The 19,849-nt window shown below is 41.1% G+C and overlaps 2 protein-coding genes and 1 pseudogene across 5 annotated transcripts in view; 2 read left to right on the top strand and 1 right to left on the bottom strand.

Annotated features, from left to right (window-relative positions):
• The window catches only part of UBE2A (ubiquitin conjugating enzyme E2 A), an 89,118-nt gene that overhangs the window by 38,932 nt on the left and 30,337 nt on the right, over nt 1–19,849 (top strand). The gene's annotated exons all lie outside the window — the stretch shown is intronic.
• The window catches only part of STEEP1 (STING1 ER exit protein 1), a 29,387-nt gene continuing 10,848 nt past the window's right edge, over nt 1,311–19,849 (bottom strand). Inside the window, exons 3-7 of the mRNA XM_025986760.2 lie at nt 12,367–12,408; nt 9,724–9,862; nt 9,086–9,175; nt 8,428–8,520; nt 1,311–7,237 (exon numbers count right to left, since the gene is read on the bottom strand). Of these exons, the coding sequence (XP_025842545.1) occupies nt 7,175–7,237; nt 8,428–8,520; nt 9,086–9,175; nt 9,724–9,862; nt 12,367–12,408 (427 nt within the window). The 3' untranslated portion in view covers nt 1,311–7,174. The remainder of the gene's footprint in view (nt 7,238–8,427; nt 8,521–9,085; nt 9,176–9,723; nt 9,863–12,366; nt 12,409–19,849) is intronic.
• On the top strand, nt 6,570–6,685 carry LOC112910594 (small nucleolar RNA U3; annotated as a pseudogene).

Below are 19,849 nucleotides of genomic sequence, written 5' to 3' on the forward strand. Positions count from 1 at the left end.
GTGGTATTGCCTCTTACCCACTTCCCAGACCTGTTTTTTAAAAAGATTTTATATTCATGAGACACACAGAGAGAGAAGCAGAGACATAGGCAGAGGGAGAAGCAGGCTCCCTGTGGGGAGCCCGATGTGGGACTCGATCCCAGACCCCAGGATCACGACCTGAGCCAAAGGCAGATGCTCCACCGCTGAGCCACCCAGGTGTCCCTTCCAAGACCTATTGTAATTCCAGACCAGTTTACCTAGAAATCTCTGAGCCAAGAGACAATGCATCACCTGGACATTGCCACAAATACATATTGCAAAGTTTCTTTATGGCCTTCTCCAAAAGGTCCTACAGCTATTGACCAAAACTCGTTTACTAGAAAAGGAGAGCCAGAACACCCACCACAAGACAGAGGTCAGACTGGGGGGCTTAGAGCATGGGGTCAGGAGATAAATGGAATTTCAGCCTGAGTTTGTATCAGAACAGGTCTCAGTGAGTTTGCAGATCTACTCTGAGATTATTTTTCTCATTTAAAAGGAAATAAGATTTGGGGCATCTGGCTGGCTCAGTCACTAGAGCACGAAACTCTGGATCTCGGGATTGTGAGTTTGAGCCCCATATTGGGTGTAGAGATTACTTTAAAAATAAATAAAAATTTAAAAATTTTTAAAAAGGATAAGGTTGGGGAGCCCAGGTGGCTCAGTGGTTTAGTACCGCCTTCAGCCCAGGGTGTGATCCTGGAGATCCGGGATCGAGTCCCACGTTGGGCTCCCTGCATGGAGCCTGCTTCTCCCTCTGCCTGTGCCCCTACCTCTCTCTCTGTCTCTCATGAATAAATAAAATCTTTTTTTAAAAAAGGATAAGGTTTACAATAACACCAGAAAAAAATGAAGTACTTAGATATAAATTTAAACAAAATATTCTTCTGATCTGTACAAGAAAAACTACAAATCACTGATGAAAAAAATCAAAGAGGGATGCCTGGGTGGCTCAGTCGGTGAAGCATCTGCCTTTGGCTCGGGTCATGATCCCAGAGTCCTGGGATTGAGCCCTACCTCAGGCTCCCTGCTCAGAGAGGAGCCTGCTTCTCCCTCTCCCTCTGCCCCTTGCCCCCACCACTCATGCTCTCTCTCATTCTCTCAAATATATGAAATAAAAAAAAATCAAAGATCTAAATAGAGAGATAGCTGTGTTCATGGGTCAGAAAATGCAATATTACTAAGATGTCAATTCTCCCCAACTTGATCTTTAGATTTTACACAATTCCAATCAAAATTCCAGCAAGAATTTCAGAGATACCAACAAGCTGATTAGAATAAACAAAACATTTTTTAAAGATTTATTTATTTATTTATTTATTTATTCACGATAGAGTGGTGAGTACTCAATTTCAAGACTCATTACAAAGCCATAATAATCAAGTCAAGATAGGATGGTACTAGTGCAAGCATAGACAATAGACAAAAGAAAAAGTCCAACAATATAGTCAATTGATTTTTGACAAAGGTACAAATGCAACTGAATGGAAAAAGGAAAGTCTTTTCAGATGAGGTTGAAAAACTGGACATTATATGCAAAAAAAATGAACCTTTACACATGTATCATATCTTATATAAAAATTAACTCAAAATGGGGGCACTGGGGCGCCTGGGTGGGTCAGTTAAGTGTCTGACTCTAGGTTTTGGCTCACGTCATAATCTCAGGGTCCTGGGATCAAGCCCTGTGTCAGGCTCCATGCTCAGTACAGAGTCAGCTTGAGACTCTCTCCCTCTACCCCTCTCCCCCTCCCTGATTTCTCTCTCAACAAATAAATCTTAAAAAAAAAAAAAAAATAGGGGCATGTGGGTGGTTCAGTCGGTTGAGCATCCAACTCTTGGTTTCAGCTCAAGTCATGATCTCAGGGTCATGAAATGGAGCCCCGCACCAGGCTCTGTGCTCAGCAGGGAGTCTGCTTGACATTCTCTCCCTCTCCCTCTGCTCCTCCCCTCTGCTCTAAAATAAAAACTAAAAAATCTTTAAAAAATTCAAAATGGATCACAGACCAAAATGTAAAATATGAACCTTACAGAAGTAAATCTGCATGATCCTGGGTCATGAAAGCTATTACTTGTCTTAATATCCTATTAAGAGAATAAAAAGATAAGCCCCAGCCTGGGAGATGTTACAAATCACATATCTGATAATAGATTTATATCCAGATTATACAAAGAGTGCTTAAAACCCAACAATAAAAAAAGATACCCAGTTTAAAAATGAGCAAAAGAGGGATGCACGGGTGCCTCAGTGGTTGAGCATCTGCCTTTGGCTCAGGTCGTGATCTCAGAGTCCTGGGTTCAAGTCCTGCTTCAGGCTCTGCAGGGAGCCCGCTTCTCCCTCTGCCTTTGTTTCTGCCTCTCTCTGTCTCTCATGAATAAATAAAATATTTGAAAAAAAATGGGCAAAAGATCTGAACAGATGCTTCCCCAAAGAAGACATACAGATGGAAAATTAGCTAATAAAAATATGTTCATGACAACAAATAATCAAATAATCCAATTAAAAATGATTGTAGACCTTCCTCCAAAGATAGTATACAAATGGCCAAGAATCATATGAAACGTTACTCAACGTCACTAATTGAAATGCAAATGAAAACCATGAAATACTACCTAACACCTATTAGGATGGCTACTGTCAAAAAACAGAAAGTAAGTGTTGGTAAGGATGTGGAGAAATTGGAGCCCTGTATATTACTGATGGGAACGTAAAATGATGCAGCCACTGTGGAAAACCCTATGATGGTTCCTCAAAAAATTAAACATAGAGAGGTGCCAGGGTGGCTCAGTCAATTAACTGTCTGCCTTCAGCTCAGATCACGATCTTAAGATCCTGGGATCGAGCCCCATGTCGGGCTCTGCTGAGAGGGAGGTCTCTCTGTAATAAAATCTTTTTTAAAAAATGAAACAGAATTGTCATGATCCAGAAATCCCCTTCTGGGTATTTAGCCAAAAATGTTAAGTAGGATTGCAAAGACATCATCTGTCATTAGGGGAAGACTCGGTTGCAAATTAAAAGCACAAGATACCGAAAAAAAAAAAAAAAAGCACAAGATACCACTGAGAAACTGTCATAGATTAGAGGAGACTAAAGATTCACGGCAGCTAAATGCACCATGCAATTGTAAAGAAGGTCCTGGAACAGAAAGAGGACATACTGGAACAACTGGTGATATCCAAATAAAGCGTGTAGTTTAATTTTATCGTACCAATGTTAACTTCTTAGTTTTGACCACGTACTATGGCTTTATATATATATATTAGTCTGTCTGGGATGCTATAACCAAGTATCATAGACCGAGTGGCTTAAACAATAGACATTTATTTCTCACAGTTCTGGGGAAAATTCAAGGTCCAGGTACCAGCTGATTCAGTTCCTGGGGAGAGTGCTTTTCCTGTCTTGTGGATGGCCACCTTTTTGCTGTGTCTTCATGTAGTAGAGAGACAGCTCTCTGGTCTCTTAAGAGCACTAATCCTATCACAAGAGTCTCACCTCATGACATCATCTAAACCTAATTACTTCCCAAAGGCCCATCTCCAAATCCCATCACACTGGGAGTTAGGGCTTCAACATAGGAATTTTGGAGGGGACATGATTCAGCCCATAGCATTATACAAGATGTTAACAGTGGAGGAACTGAGTGGAGAGTATACAGAAACTCTCTGAATGATCTCTGGTACTTTTCTGTACATCTAAAATGATTCAAAAATTTTTAAGGTAAAAAACTGAAGGTCAGGGGCACTTGGCTGGCTCAGCCGGTAGAATGGAGACCCTTGATTTCAGGGTCCTGAGTTCAAGCCCCACATTGAGTGTGGAGCCTACATTAAAAACAGAACAAACAGGGATGCCTGGGTGGCTCAGTGTTTGAGCATCTTTGCCTTGGCTCAGGTCGTGATCCTGGGGTCCTACGCTCCCCACAAGGAACCTGCTTCTCCCTCTGCCTATGTCTCTGCCTCTCTGTGTCTCCATGAATAAGTAAAATCTTAAAAAACAACAACAACAACAACAAATAAACAAACTCAAGGTCGGAAGTGTTGAAGGTAAGAGCACTTCAGATCCCCAACCACAAGATCAGGCTGGGTCAGAAAGAAGACAGGCAGTAAGAGAATGGCAATACTGGGGGAAAACAGGAGGATCAAGGTTCTGTGAAGTACAGAAGCAGGTTTAGTTCACCCTAAGTGATGTTTTTTGTTTTCCTGGAGGAATATCAAACACTAAAAGCTCAAATGTAATGGACTGTGCTTTGTTAGAACTGAGTAAGAAGATGGAGTAGTCAGGTAAAGAAGCAGCAGAATAAAACATCAAGGAAATTAAGAAAGGAAGCTTTTTCTTTGAGAAAAGGAGGTGGTCCACAAGTGATAAGGATTACAAAGTGGTAGAGACAAGCTAGTTTTTAAAAAGCTTTTCAATTCCTCTTATACAGTAGAATTACACTTTCAAATGTCACCATTATTACAGTGGAAAATTTTTACATTTTATTCTTTCATTACAGTTGACAATCTGCAAAACAAACACAAAATAAAGCAGGCTAAGACTCTCCAAAATTTCAATATGGCTCTTTATAGTAACATTAAAACACTGTATTTGCTGCTAATATCCTATAAGAAAATAGAGACTAGAGAAACCATGTCATATCATTTTAGTAAGTATTTCAATATGAAAGAAAACATTGAAGAGCACATGTTTATTTGGTGCTAATGACACACTGATTTACAGTCTTAAAGATGAAACAAAATGCGTAATCTGAACCAGATGTCAAAATGGGTTTAGGGTGAGTAGCTAAGGACAAATAGTTCAGAAAATATGTGGAAAGGTAACGACACAACTGCTACAAGGAGACCTCTATGTGTCTTTATATCGCATTTTACTTGGTTTCTCAAAATGAAATTGCTATCCACTCTCAATAATAGATTTTTTTTTTTTTAAATCCCGTAAGACGGCAGCCCAGGTGGCTCAGTAGTTTAGTGCCACCTTCAGCCCAGGGTGTGATCCTGGAGACCCAGGCTCGAGTCCCACGTTGGGCTCCCTGCATGGGGCCTGCTTCTCCCTCTGCCCGAGTCTCTGCCTCTCTCTCTCTGTGTGTGTCTCTGATGAATAAATAAATAAAATCTTTTTTAAAAATCCCATAAGAGTAGCAATTTAGCCTAGTTCTATAGTCAGATTTCTGGCTTGATCACTTCCTGGCTAGGGGATCTTGGGAAATTTACACTCTTAGAGCCTCAGATACTCATTTATAAAATGAAAATGAGAACAGTTAGATCTGTCTCATAGTACTGTCATCTTGTTTAAGATAATACCCATAAAGCACTTTCCATAGCACGTGAAACATAGTAAATACCCACTAGAAAGTATTATCATCAGTAAACTACTACTATTTTTTATTATAAGTACTAATAAAATTATCACCCTTCAAATCTAAAAACAAACAAAACAGGTTTAGTGAACAATGAGCATGATAATAGCAATGTTAGGAGGTTGTGATGACAAAATAGAATTCTGGATTTCTAGAATTTTGGATTTCAGAGATGCTGGACATGGCAGCCAGGCTGTAGTCACAGGAGTTTGTGACTAAAGTGGTGTGAAGGTAAAGGTCACTGTTTAGGGGTGAGGTTAAGGAATTGTAAGGAGATATGGTTGGCTCTCCATATAATGTCAAAGTATCTTTCAGAATGAGGATAGGAAATGAGATGGAGAGGAAGACTCGGTTGCAAAGACCTCACTGGATGCAGGGGAATAACTTGGGAAGATGGTAACACAGCCCCACCCAGGATTTCCCAGGATCCCTGCCGCCCTTCTTTCTCCCAGTTCTCACTAGCTCACATCTACCCCCCTACGCTAAATGAGGAAGTCAGGGAAAAAAAAAAAAAACAAAGAAAAATGCCCAATTATTTCCCAACAGCACCTCACATATAGGTCCTGGGCGACTGCTAAGTGCAACCCACTGTGGAGAATACAAGGAGGTTAAAATCCTCTTCCAGCTGCAGCAGCTTGCAATAAAGTGAACAGATAAAAACATGTATGTAACACTACATATTGCTGTCTCTAACAGCATGATGTTAAATTTTTTATTTTTACAAGATTGTATTTATTTGAGAGAGAGAGAACACAAGCGGTGGGGAGGGGCCAAGGAAGAGGTAGAAGCAGGCTCCTTGCTGAGCAGAGAGCCCAACTTGGGGCTCACTCCTCAGGATCATGACCTGAGCTAAAGGCAGATGCTTATCCGACTGCGCCACCCAGGCATCCCTAAATATTTAAATATACAACACTCCTCTACAAATAGCAAATGTGAAATACCAGACAGCCAGTAGATGCTCTCACTACTCTCAGTATCGATTCTTACTGTCTCTCTCCTATACCCGTGTACGGAAGCAGTACTCTTCTGAGCTGCTCACTGGGATGGTACTTACTTCGGTGGCTTACTGAGACACCGTTTTCATTTACGATCTGAGCTGCTCTCCCCCACCCCTCATTCCAATTGGGCTGTTCCTTAAGTACGAAGTCTGATAAGGAGTAAGTCACCTATTGCTTTAACACTTGAAATAGAGGAAGCAAGGCTATGCTTTCAGGGATCATTTCTGTAGTTTGTTACCAGGGAAGTTTCTCTGAACATGAAGTGAAGGAAGCTTTATGTAGATTCTGGCTTTTTGTAGATTTTTTTCTGACAGCAGAGAGATTCAAACCATAGCCAATTCCTGCCAGTCTAAGAATAGAGTCACTTAAAAGAATCAGAATTGCTGCAACTTTAAATATAATCCATGATACTTTTCTCTGTGGCACATCATAATGCTTTTTTCAAACATCTTTAAACATTATATTAACTGTGAAGAAGGAAGGAGAATGGCTGCTTTAGAAACTACAGACACTCGAGCACTGATGTATTCATAGAGCTTCTACATAGCTGAAGAAGTGTGCATGAAACAGACAAAAAATAGTACAGAAGGCCTATATACAGAAAGATTTAGAAAACCCATCTCTAGAAAGCAGGTCAGATAGACTCAAAGACCTCACCGAAGGTAGGAGGAATCAATGGGAAGCAATGTAAAGCCTTCTGCTGGGGCAAAAAGGTGGGCACCAGTCCATGGAGTCGAGACAAAGTTCTTTTTCCTCCTTATCTAAATGCTTGCCACCGGTTGGGGTTGAGAGAAAGGTCCTGATTCACTTGAATTGGTTGTCAATCAAGGTCCCCTTCATTTTTGCTTTCTTGGCTTCTAGTTCAGCCTGGAAAGGAAGACAAGTATATGCCCCAGTAGGTGACACAAAATTCTTACTTTCCTTCCTTATTCTAACTGCCCAAACACTATCCTTTGGGTGCATTTAGTACAGAAACTTGGAACGGTGGTTGTCAAATCATTACGAATCTCTAGCAACTGCTTTCCAACCTGATATAATAGTCCACACCGAAAATGGTGGGGTATGCATGGGGAGATGGAGTAAGTACGAAAGGCTGTGGTCAAAGGTGATCAGTGTGGGGCCCCTACACACCCCAGGTCCCTCAACAGGCTGAGGAAATCAGTATTGCGGTATACCAGTATCCCATTCCTGGATGAACAGGAAGAGAAACACGGTTCTAGAACAGTGTTACTTCAGGTTGTACAGTCCCTGAACTGTTTGTTACTGGCTCATGCAAGATATGTAAAATCGAGAGTCAGCACTTAGAAACTTCTATAGTAATTTGACAGAGCAATAATAAAATAAAATAATAGGAGTAATTGAGGCAAATTCCTTTTTACTGCACTTTATAAATGACAGATCTATTCTTGACAGATTGGAAATTTTAAAAAAGAGGAAAGCCCTGGTCCTTCATCTCAGAAAATCTGATAAGCGCTGCTCTAGACCACCATGGCAAGGTAATGTAGCTCCCAAGACCCACCACCACTGTCACCAAAAAATCCTCCACAGTCATTCTAGAATGAACTGGTCCACCCTTGAGGCACCAATGCAGTGATGTCTGATTTTAAAGAAATATTATAAGCACATCATCATCAAGAAATCACAACTTGCAGGCACCATCAAACATAAGTGCGCATGCTCTATGATGAGCCTGTGAACGGCACAGAAACTTGGGGTGGTACCTGGGCTTTAAACAGCAATGAAGTCCCCATCCTGGTAATGCCAATGTAGCACTACTGTATGCCCTCACATCGGAAGAGTGTCCATGAAGCCCGATCTTGAACTCCTGACCTTGGACCACAGGCAGCAGATTAAAGTATCATTCTGGTCAGGGCTAGCTAATGAGTATTGTAACTTAGGGCCTGAACCCTGTGCTCACTAGAGCAGGGTACACCAACAGTTGGAGTCCAGGTGGCAGCCAACTACACTAGTAACCCCCGATAGACTTCCTCCAGGATTTGCCTGGCTGTTGGAGGGCCTTTCAGGCTAAGACATCCTTGCTGCCCCACGCCACTCACCAGCTCTTGCAGCCGCCTTTTGCTCATGCCTTTGCGCTCCAGCTGTTTTTCAATCACCTTGGCATTCTGTGCATACGAGTCGGCAACTTCTCTCTGGGGGGAAAAAAAGAAGCACCCCTGAGCTGGCAGTACTGATGAGTAACAGAGACTGCAAGTAGCCATTTATACTACTCGGGTCTCAAAATTATTACTGAAATGGACTCTGTTCCCTTTAAACTCTTCAGCTTTTCAATAATCCAAGAGAGCTCAGGTTTCAGCCAAAAGCATTTGAAAAAGAACAGATAAAATCTCTCTGTAAACCTCATTATACTTAAGTACCATAAAGGTAATTGCTACCACTGCTGAGGAGAGCCTCGTAAACCACTCAAGCTGGACTGAAAGGGACCTGAAACTGCTGAGTCCGATAGGTTCAAACTGAAGAGGGATGAGAGATTTGCCCTCTGAGAAAATACTAGTCCAACTCCCTGGTTGGCATTTTACAGATGTCCTTGAGATCTAGGGAAACAGGACCTGGCCCGGTGTCCTCTAGTCTCTTCCCAGCCGAGGCCTATGAGCAAAGTTTCTAATTATTCTGCCGCTTGAATGGGCTGGTTTTAGAATCCCTTTCCCTTCCAGGTCCTCCCCCCAACCCAGCTTCCTTGAGAACAGAAGCACTCACAGCCTCAATTTCCTCTTCTTCCTCATCAATGGTAGACACCGTGACGGAGCTGAACTTGCCCATGTCTTTCGTCCGTTTGGTCATCATCACCTGGAGTCACAGGAGGAAGAATCAGTCTCACTCTCTGCAAGAGGCTCTGTGAGCCGTGCACCCGTGCATGCATGTAGTGTGTGCATGGCAACGAGGATGCACATGCCTGACTACAGTGGGAGGAGGTTGCGGGGGGGCGACACATCTCTCTGGGACAGACTGGTCTATCTAAAAGGGCCAATGGGTTTTTTTTTTTCCTATTTGGATTATATTTTTCTAACATTTGCCATCAAGGCTTTTGAGAGCATACTTAAAAATGAGCCTGATTCTTTCATCTTAACCGTCCACACTGAAAAAACAAGACATTTCAAAGAAAATCAATGTGAATCAAAACCATACGATTTCTAATGTTACTCATGGGACAGCTATAAGAAAGAGAAAAGAACACATAATGGATGTTACATTGAACATCTGCTTACACATAAAAATGTCATTCTCTTAATTAAGAATTCATCCATAAAGGGCACTTTCTCATTATAATCTTATTTAAAAATGTAGGGCAATCTGTAGATTTGTGGCTACATTAACCAGTCTCCTTCAATAATTACCTTCTTAGGAGGCTCTTGTTTCTGAGTATAGATATTCGTTTTGCCAAAACCCTGGCCAAACTTGACCACTGCTCCATCCACAATGAAGGTCACGGGGGCATTCTTCGGCTGGGACTGATAGAAGAGTGGCAGTCCACACCTGCAAAGAGCAGAGTGTGAATCTCTGGGAAGTTCAGAATACAAATCTCCAAAACATGGATTCACAAAGTGAATCTACTTCATAAGAATCACTGAGGAATCACTTTAACAAGTAAGAATTTGTTAAAATTGCTGCTCAGATTCTCAGGTCCCTCCCTCAGAAGATCCTGATTCAGCAAATCTGGGAGCTGAGGCCTGGGAATCTGTCATTTTCCTCAGCATCTCAAGTGGTTCTTATCATTGGACAAGCTTGGGAAATGCTAGTTCCTGCTACTGGTTGCTTACAAGTTAAAACTGCTGCCATTCTGGGGCACCTGGATGGTCTGGTTGGGACAGCATGTGACTCTGGATTGTGGGGTTGTGAGTTCGAGCCCCATGTTGGGTGGAGAGATTACTTAAAAAATATTTTAAAATAATATAAGCTTCTAAAAATATATATTTAAAAAACTGCTGGAGTGCCTGGGTGGTACATCCAATCCTTGGCTCAGGTTATGATCTCAGGGTCATGGGATCAGGCTCCATGTCAGGCTCCACACTCAACAAGGAGTCTGCTTGGGCTCCTCTCTTTTGCTCTAATAAGTAGATATACCTTTAGGGGAAAAAAACTGCTGCCATTCTTCCAAGAAGTAACTGGTGTAAAGGTTTTGTCTAGTTTTGTTTGGGTTTTTAGTGTCAAGAGGGAGTGTAAAGGCCCCACTGCAGTGGTCAGCAAACTAATCGGTGGAGTAATTGTTATCGTCATACTTTCTTTGGTTGGTCAGTTTTATTATACTTTGTCGGGTACAGGAGGTAGACTCATTAGACATGATAAAATGGAGGGGGGGTGAGGTGCCTGGATGGTTCAGTGGGTGGAGTGACTCTTGATCTTAGAGTTGTGAGCTCGAGCCCCATGTTGGGTGCAGACATTGCTTAATAAACAAAATCTTTAAAAAAAAAAAAAAGACATAAAACTAAGTAAACAACTCTAGTGTGGCTGGGAACTAAAAGGCCTTCTTAGCCATTTCCATGCCTTGATTCTCCTAGCCTGAGCCTTCTGTAAGCCAAGATGTAACTATCGTTCCATCAACAAGATTAAACTTACTGTGGTTTTAGTATTCTCACTATTAACAGCCTAAAGCTCAAAATGTATATATAGCTTTAAAGAAGAGTCTCTAAAGTTCTTGGGTCTGTGGTCCTATAATAGGCTTTATAAATAAATCTGGATTACATTACACTATGTTCCATTCATCATATGACCCAGCAATTCCACCCCAAGAGAAAATTCATATCCCCACCAAGATTTATACTGGAATGTTCATAGCAGCTTTTTTTAGAATAGTCCAAACTGTTAACAACTCAAATGCTCTTCTATGGGTGAAAAGTGAAACTAGCACCATAGAATACTACTCAGCTATAAAGAAGAACAAACTATTAATAAACGTAACAACTTGGGGGCGCCTGGGTGGCTCAAGTAGTTAAGCATCTGCCTTCAGCTCAGGCCATGATCTCGGGGTCCTAGGACTGAGCCTAGCTCAGGCTCCTTGCTCATCAGCAGAGAATCTGCTTCTCTCCTTTTCTCCTCCTCACTACTGTGCATTCTCTCTCTCAAGTAAATAAAATCGTTTTTAAAAATCTAACAACTTGGATGAAACCCAGAAGCATTATGCTGAGTGAAAAACAGCAATGTAAAAGATACATATTGTATGTAATAGAACACATGTTGCAGAATTCAGGAAACATTCTTAGAAAAGGCAAAATCATAGTTGTAGAAGGCAGATCAGTGGCTGCCAGAGAGGGGGAAAGAAGGGGACTGACTGCAAAGGGCACAAAGGGGACTGGAAATGTCCTGTAGGACAGGTGGTGGCAGTGGCAGTGTTACAGGACTGCATACTTCTGTCAAAATTTATCAGATTGTATGCTTAAGAAGGGCAAATTTGGGGGGCACCTGGCTGACTCCATCGGTATAGCATATGACACTGGGTCTCGGGGTTGTGAGTTCAAGCCCTACACTGGGCATAGAGATTATTTAAGAAAAAAAAAAAGAAGGGTGGGTCACCTGGGTGGCTCAGTGGTTGAGCACCTGCCTTTGGCCCAGGGCGTGATCCTGGGGACCCGGGGTCAAGTCCTGCATCAGGCTCCCTGCATAGGGCCTGCTTCTCCCTCTACCTATGTCTCTGCCTCTCTCTCTCTCTCTCTCCTTGTGTCTCTTATGAATGAATGAATGAATGAATGAATGAATAAAATCTTTTAAAAAAGAAGGGCAAATTTTATCATATATAAATTATATCTCCATTTTAAAAATGACACTATGTTAAAAAAAAATTTCTGTAACCAGCTGGTCAGAGACGTGATTTTGACTAGTCTGTCCAAGGAGCATATTGGTATTTGTGAAGTTGAAGTTCAAAGGCAGTTGAGATTATAAGGATAAAGATACAACAGAGAATTGTATCCACATAATTCTTTTCCAAACACATTACTGCCTCTACTTTCTTATGCTTGGAAAAACCCACGTTGTTAAACACTTACTTTGCACACTTCTTCCTGTACTGTCGTTCAATCCCTTCAGGCCTGTACAGAAAATGGAATAAAAAAAAACAGATATGAACAAATCTCATAACCTACCTATCCTCACTACCTCATTTCTTCATATGTTAAAAGGGCCTTTCAAAAGTTTGCATTTCCTAGATCAACCAGTTAGTTAAACCTGTTATTAATTTTAAAACATTCCTGCCTCCCACGCATTTCCTGAGCCCCTAATATGGGTCAAGCATCATCCTGACACAGGAGGGGAGGAGCAGGAGCTATAGTCATAGCAGCGGGCAGGGTCATGGTGATAAGAATAACAACGATAATAATACTAGCAACCACATATAGAGCTTTTACTATGTGCCAGAAGCTGTGCCCAAGTATATATATATATCAAGTCAGTTAAGTCCTATAACAACCCTGTGAGGTAGTTCCTATTACCACTCCCATTTTTATAGATGAAGGCTCCTAAGCACAAACCAATCACATGATTTGTCCCAGGTCAGAATAGGTTGAATTCAAGCTGAGGCCGGCAAGCTCAAGAGCCCTTAAGGCTGCCTTCAGTAAGCAACTCTTCTACCCACCCAGATGCTTAACAGAAACCTGGACTCATCTTTGATTATTCTTTCCCTCATTTCCCACACCCAGTCCATCAGCAAATCCTGTGGATTTTATCTCCAAAAAGATCTCAAACCTGTCTGCTTTGCTTCACTTCCAGCCACTATTTTCGCCCAGGCCACCAGTAGTTCTTCCTTGGACAACTGTCACAGCTTCCAGACTGGTCTCACTTCCCCTCCCCTTATTTGTTTCAATTTTTTAATAGGTAAAACGTATAGGGACACCTGGGTGGCTCAGCGGTTAGGCATCTGCCTTTGGTCCAGGGTGTGATCCTGGAGTCCCAGGATCAAGTCCCACATTGGACTCCCTGCATGGAGCCTGTTTCTCCCTCTGTCTAGGTCTCTGCCTCTCTCTGTGTGCCTCTCATGAATAAATAAATAAAATCTTTTAAAAATTTTAAAAAATAAAACTTATACATAGTACATAAAAAAAGAGTACAAAGAAAAGTAAATACCCTCCCCACCCACCCTTCACCCACCTAGGGGTGGGTGCCTCTCTTCCCTGGAGGCAAATACTCTTTCTGGTTTCTTCTGTTCCTCCCAGAGACAGTTGATGATACAAGCAAAGAATCCTTATTGATATATAAAGAAAATATACTTTATTTCTTTTCCTTTTTATTTTTTTTTATTTTTTATTTTTTAATTTATTTATGATAGTCACACAGAGAGAGAGAGAGAGGCAGAGACACAGGCAGAGGGAGAAGCAGGCTCCATGCACCAGGAGCCTGACATGGGATTCGATCCCGGGTCTCCAGGATCGCGCCCTGGGCCAAAGGCAGGCGCTAAACCACTGCGCCACCCAGGGATCCCTTCTTTTCCTTTTTAGACAAATGTTGCATACCTTATATTATTCTCTTTTTTTAAGCTTTATTTTTTATAAATTCATTTTTTATTGGTGTTCAATTTGCCAACATATAGAATAATACCCAGTGCTCATCCCATCAAGTGCCCCCCTCAGTGCTCGTCACCCGATCACCCCCACCCCACGCCCACCTCCCCTTCCACCACCCCTAGTTCGTTTCCCAGTTAGGAGTCTCTCATGTTCTGTCTCCCTTTCTGATATATTTCCCACTCATTTTTTCTCCTTTCCCCTTTATTCCCTTTCACTATTTTTTATATTCCACAAATGAATGAGACCATATGTTTGTCCTTCTCTGATTGACTTATTGTTCTCTACTTCTTTATTTACTTAAAAATGTGTCCTGGTTAGAAAATATTTATGTGACCCTTCCTTACCAATTGACACAGGAGGTGCCTCATTCTTCATAAGGGCTGCATTGTATTCCTTTGTGTGGATGAACTGAAATGTCTTTTTACCTGTTGGATAAATTCCTAGAAGTGTATCCACTTTAAATTCTGATAAATACTGCCAAATGACTCTCTAGGGAAGCTGAACCGATTTACATTCCCACCACCAATGTGAGAGTTCCTGTTTTACTCCAGTCTCACCAACACAGTATGTTATTAAAATGCATGACTGCCAATCTGGCACGTGAAAACTATGCTCTCATATTTGCATTTCTTATTTTAAGAAGTGAAGTTAGGCATCTTTTCATATGTTTTATAGGCATTTGTGTTTTCTTTTTGGGGGTGAACTGTCAGTTTCTATCTTTTGCCTTTTGAGTTGCCTTTTTACTTTAATTAAGGAGACTTTCAAATATTGACGGGCCATATAAATATTTCTTCCATTTGACATTTGTCTTTGACTAGCCCCCACCATGTGGAAATTTTAGAATTTTGTGCAGTCAAATCAATAGTATGTGCACGCGAGCATGTGTGTGATATTCATTTAGGCCTTCCCTATTCTAAATTCATAGCTAACATACAAACTTTAACTGCTATTCTAGAATCTGCCTCCACTGTTTCACTCCAAACCATTCTTTAAACAGATGCAAGAGTGGCTTCCTAAGACACCTAGAATAAAATCCAGACTCCTTACCATGGCTACCAGGCACCAACTGAGCATGTAATTGGTCCCCCTTCCCCGTTTTATCTCACAGATGCCCTCTTTACCTTCCTGTGAACTAGCCACACCAGGCTTCTGTTCTTTGAACAAACAAGTGGTTTCCTACCTCTGACCTTTCACATATACTCTTCTCTCTTCCTGGAATGCTCTTCTCACTTCTTTCCGATTCTCATTTTTGGGGTCTCAGTTCGAATACCACCTAGTCATAGAGACCTTCTCTGACCAACTTTTCAAAGAGGTTTTCATGAGATTCTCTGTATGAGCCCTTTGTTTCACTCACAGGACTTCCCATAATCATAATTACTTTATTTTTCTGTTATCCCACTGGACTGGAAGGTCCATGGGATCAGAGATTAGCAGAGATCATGTCTGTCTAACTACTCTATCCCCAGAGCAAAGTACTAGAAAGAAAACAGATATGCAATAAACATTGGTTTATAGAATTCAGTTTAGTGAGGAAAATTAAATGGAGGTAAGTTCTTTTTTTAGAAGACTTTATTTATAAAAAAATTTTTTAAAAATAAAAAATAAATAAATAAAGACTATTTATTCATGAGAGACACAGAGAGAGAGGCAGAGACACAGGCAGAGGGAGAAGCAGGCTCCATGCAGGGAGTCCGATGTGGGACTCAGTCCCAGGATCATGACCTGAGCCAAAGGCAGATGCTCAACCACTGAGCCACCCAGGCATCCCTGGAGGTAAGTTCTTAAATAGAAAAATGTATACTGTGTAATGGGAACACAGAGGTGGAAGCACCAAGCCTACGTGAAGCAGTCATGGAAGGCTTCATGAGGAGGTGACTGAAAGTCAACAGTCCTGGGCAGTGGGTGGCTCGGTCAGTTCAGCATCTGCCTTCAGCTTAGGTCATGATCCCAGGGTCCTGGGATCAAGCATCCGGCTCCCTGCTCACCGAGGAGCCTACTTCTCCCTCTCCCTCTACACCTTCCCCCTGCTTGTGTGTGTGCTCTCTCTCAAATGGATAAATCTTTAAAAAAAGAGAAAGAAAGAAAGCCAACAGTCCTGATAGAAACTAGTATTTCAAGCAGTGGGACTACTATGTGCAAAGCCAAAACAGCACAGCATATTTAGGGAGTTACAAATAGTCTAATGTTATTAGGACTTTAAACAATCAAGAGAGTATTACTAGGCTGACAGACATAAAAAGATGTGTAAGATTATACTACGAATGACAGTATGGCAACAAATTAGGTAAGCTAGATGAAATGGACAAACTCCTGGAACAATAGAATAACCCAAACTACCAAAAGTCACTGGAAAAGGAACAGAAAATCTGAATAGACTATCCCATGTAAAGAGATTTAATTAGTAATCAAAAAACTGCACAAAGAAAAGCCCAGGACAAGTGGCTTCACTGGTGAAATCTACTAAAAGTTCAAAGAATATCAACGCTTCACAAACTTTTCAAAAGAGGAGGAAACACTTCCCAGCTCATTGTAGAAAGCCAGTATTATTCTGATAGGAAAATCAGACAAAGGTTGGGGATCCTTAGATGGCTCAGCAGTTTAGCGTCTGCCATCGGCCCAGGGTGTAATCCTGGAGTCCCGGGATCGAGTCCCACATCAGGCTCCCTGCATGGAGCCTGCTTCTCCCTCTGCCTGTGTCTCTGCCTCTCTCTCTGTGTCTCTCGTGAATAAATAAATAAAATCTTTATTAAAAAATCAGACAAAGGTACACCAACAACAACAAACTATAGAGACTGATATTGCTTAGGAATACACAGGCAAGGGATGCCTGGGTGGCTCAGCGATTAAGTACCTGCCTTTGGCTCAGGGTGTGATTCTGGAGTCCCAGGATCAAGTCCCACATCAGGCTTCCTGCATGGAGTCTGCTTCTCCCTCTGCCTATGTCCCTGCCTCTCCCTATCTGTGTGTCTCTCATGAATAAATAAATAAAATCTTAAAAAAAAAGAATACACAGGCAAAAGTCCACAAAAAACAGAAAATACTAGCAAACTGAATCCAGCAGCATATAAAAAAGATTATAGAACATAACCAAGTAGAATTTATCCCAGGAATGCAAAATTGGTGCAACATATAAAAAATTAATCAAAACAACACACAGTTGTTTTGTAATAGAACAAAAGAAAAAAAAACAAATGATCATCTCAATAAACACCAAAGAAAAGCATGTGACAAAATTCAAAACCCTTTTAATATACTAGGAATGGAAGGGAACTTCCTCTACCTGATAAAGGGCATCTATGAAAAACCCACAGTTACTAACAGTTACATAAACTAATACCATACCTAATAGTGAAAGATTGAAAGCTTTTCCCCTAAGATCAGGAACAAGACAAGGATACTCACTCTCAACATTTCTATTCAACATTGTATGAGAAGTTCTAGCCAGGGCAACTAGGTAAAAAAAAAAAAAAAAAAAAAAAGTATCCAGACTGGAAGGGAAAAAAATAAAAACCATCTCTATTTGTAGATGACATGAACTTACATATAGAAACCCTACAGGGACGCCTGGGTGGCTCAGCAGTTGGGCACCTGCCCCTGGCTCAGGGCGTGATCTGCGGTCTCAGGATTGAGTCCCATGTCAGGCTCCCTGCATGGAGCCTGCTTCTCTCTCTGCCTGTGTCTCTGCCTCTCTCTCTCTCTCTGTGTCTCTATGAATAAATAAATAAATAAATCTAAAAAATAATAAAAGAAAAAAAGAAACCCTACAGAACACACAAACATACATACAATTAGCACTAATAAACAAGTTTAGCAAGGTTGCAGGTTACAAAATCAATATATATAAAAATTAATGGTAGTACTATATACTAAAAATGAACAATAAAAAATAAAGTTAAGAAAACAATTCCAGTTACAATAGCATCAAAAAGAATAAAATACTTAAGAAAAATTTAACAAAATAAGTGCAAGATTTGTGCACTATAAAACATTGCTGAAAGAAATTAAAGAACACCCAAGTAAATGGAATGATATCCCATGTCTGTGGATTGAAGACTTAACATTATTAAGATGGCTATACTCCTTAAATGAATCTATAGCTTCACTACAATCCCTATCAAAATCCAAGCTGGTTTTTTTTTTTTTTTTTTTTTTTTTTTCAGAAACTGACAAGCTGATCCTAAACTTCTCATGTAATTGCAAGGAATCTAGAATAGCCAAAACAATCTTGAAAAAGTACAAAGTTTGAGGACTCACATTTGCTGATTTCAAAACCACAAAAGCCACAGTAATCAAGACAGGGTGGTACTGACATAAAGATAGAGCAATGGAATGGAACTGAGAGTCTAAAATAAATCCATACATATATGGTTAATTTATTTTTTTTATTATTTTTTGGGGGTTATTTTTTTTTTATTTTTATTTATTTATTAGTCACACACAGAGAGAGAGAGAGAGAGAGAGAGAGGCAGAGACACAGGCAGAGGGAGAAGCAGGCTCCATGCACCGGGAGCCCGATGTGGGATTCGATCCCGGGTATCCAGGATCGCGCCCTGGGCCAAAGGCAGGCGCTAAACCGCTGCGCCACCCAGGGATCCCAGTTAATTTATTTTTAACAATGGTACCAAGACTATTCAAAGAAGAAAGGACAGGCTCTCAATAAATGGTACTGGAACAACTGGATATCCACATGTACAAGGATGAATTTATTAGATCCTTACTTCACATCATCTAAAGAAATTAACTCAAAAAAAGTTTAACTAGGGGATCCCTGGGTGGCTCAGTGGTTTAGTGCCTGCCTTCGGCCCAGGGCGTGATCCTGGAGTCCTGGGATCGAGTCCCACGTCAGGCTCCCTGCATGGAGCCTGCTTCTCCTTCTGCCTATGTCTCTGCCTCTCTCTGTGTCTCTCATGAATAAATAAATAAAATCTTTTAAAAAAAAGCTTAACTCAAAATGGATGAAAGACTTAAACTAAGAATTAAAACTATAAAACCTGGGATGCCTGGGTGGCTCAGGAGGTTGAGCATCTGCCTTTGGCTCAGGGCGTGATCGAGTCCCACATCGGGCTACCTGTGAGGAGCCTGCTTCTCTCTTTGCTTGTGTCTCTGCCTCTCTCTGTCTCTAATGAATAAATAAATAAAATCTTTTTAAAAAACCCTATAAAACTCTTACAAGAAAATGTAGGCATATACCCTCAAGACTTTGAATTAGGCAATGGTTTCTTAGATAACACTCCTAAAGCATAAGCAAAAACAAAAAAATAATAAATGGGACTTGATTAAATTAAGGACTTTTATGCGGGGATCCCTGGGTGGCTCAGTGGTTTGGTGCCTGCCTTTGGCCCAGGGTGCGATCCTGGAGTCCCGGGATCGAGTCCCACGTCGGGCTCCCGGCATGGAGCCTGCTTCTCCCTCCTCCTGTGTCTCTGCCTCTCTCTCTCTCTGTGTCTATCATGAATGAATGAATGAATGAATGAATGAATGAATAAATAAATCTTCAAAAATAAATAAAGACTTTTATGCTTCTAAGAATATTAGCAAAATATGATGAAAAGGGATTCCACAGAATGGAAGAAAATATTTGCAAATCATATATCTGATACCAGGCTTGAATCCATAATATGTAAAGAATTCCTACAACTCAACAATTTAAAAGACAAATATGCCAATTAAAAAATGGGCAAAGAATTTAAATAGACATGTTTCTAAGGAAGATATACAAATGGCCAAAAGGTACATGAGAAGATGCTAAAAAAAAGAAAAAAAAGATGCTTAACATCATTAGCCAGCAGGGAAATACAAATCAAAACCACAATGAGGGCAGCCCGGGTGGCTCAGCAGTTTAGTGCCACCTTTAGCCCAGGGCCTTATCCTGGAGACCTGGGATCAAGTCCCATGTTGGGCTCCTTGCGTGGAGCCTGCTTCTCCCTCTGCCTGTGTCTCTGCCTCTCTCTCTCTCTGTCTCTCATGAATAAAT

This window comes from Vulpes vulpes, chromosome X (genome assembly GCF_048418805.1).
Source record: "Vulpes vulpes isolate BD-2025 chromosome X, VulVul3, whole genome shotgun sequence".
Taxonomy (NCBI): domain Eukaryota; kingdom Metazoa; phylum Chordata; class Mammalia; order Carnivora; family Canidae; genus Vulpes; species Vulpes vulpes.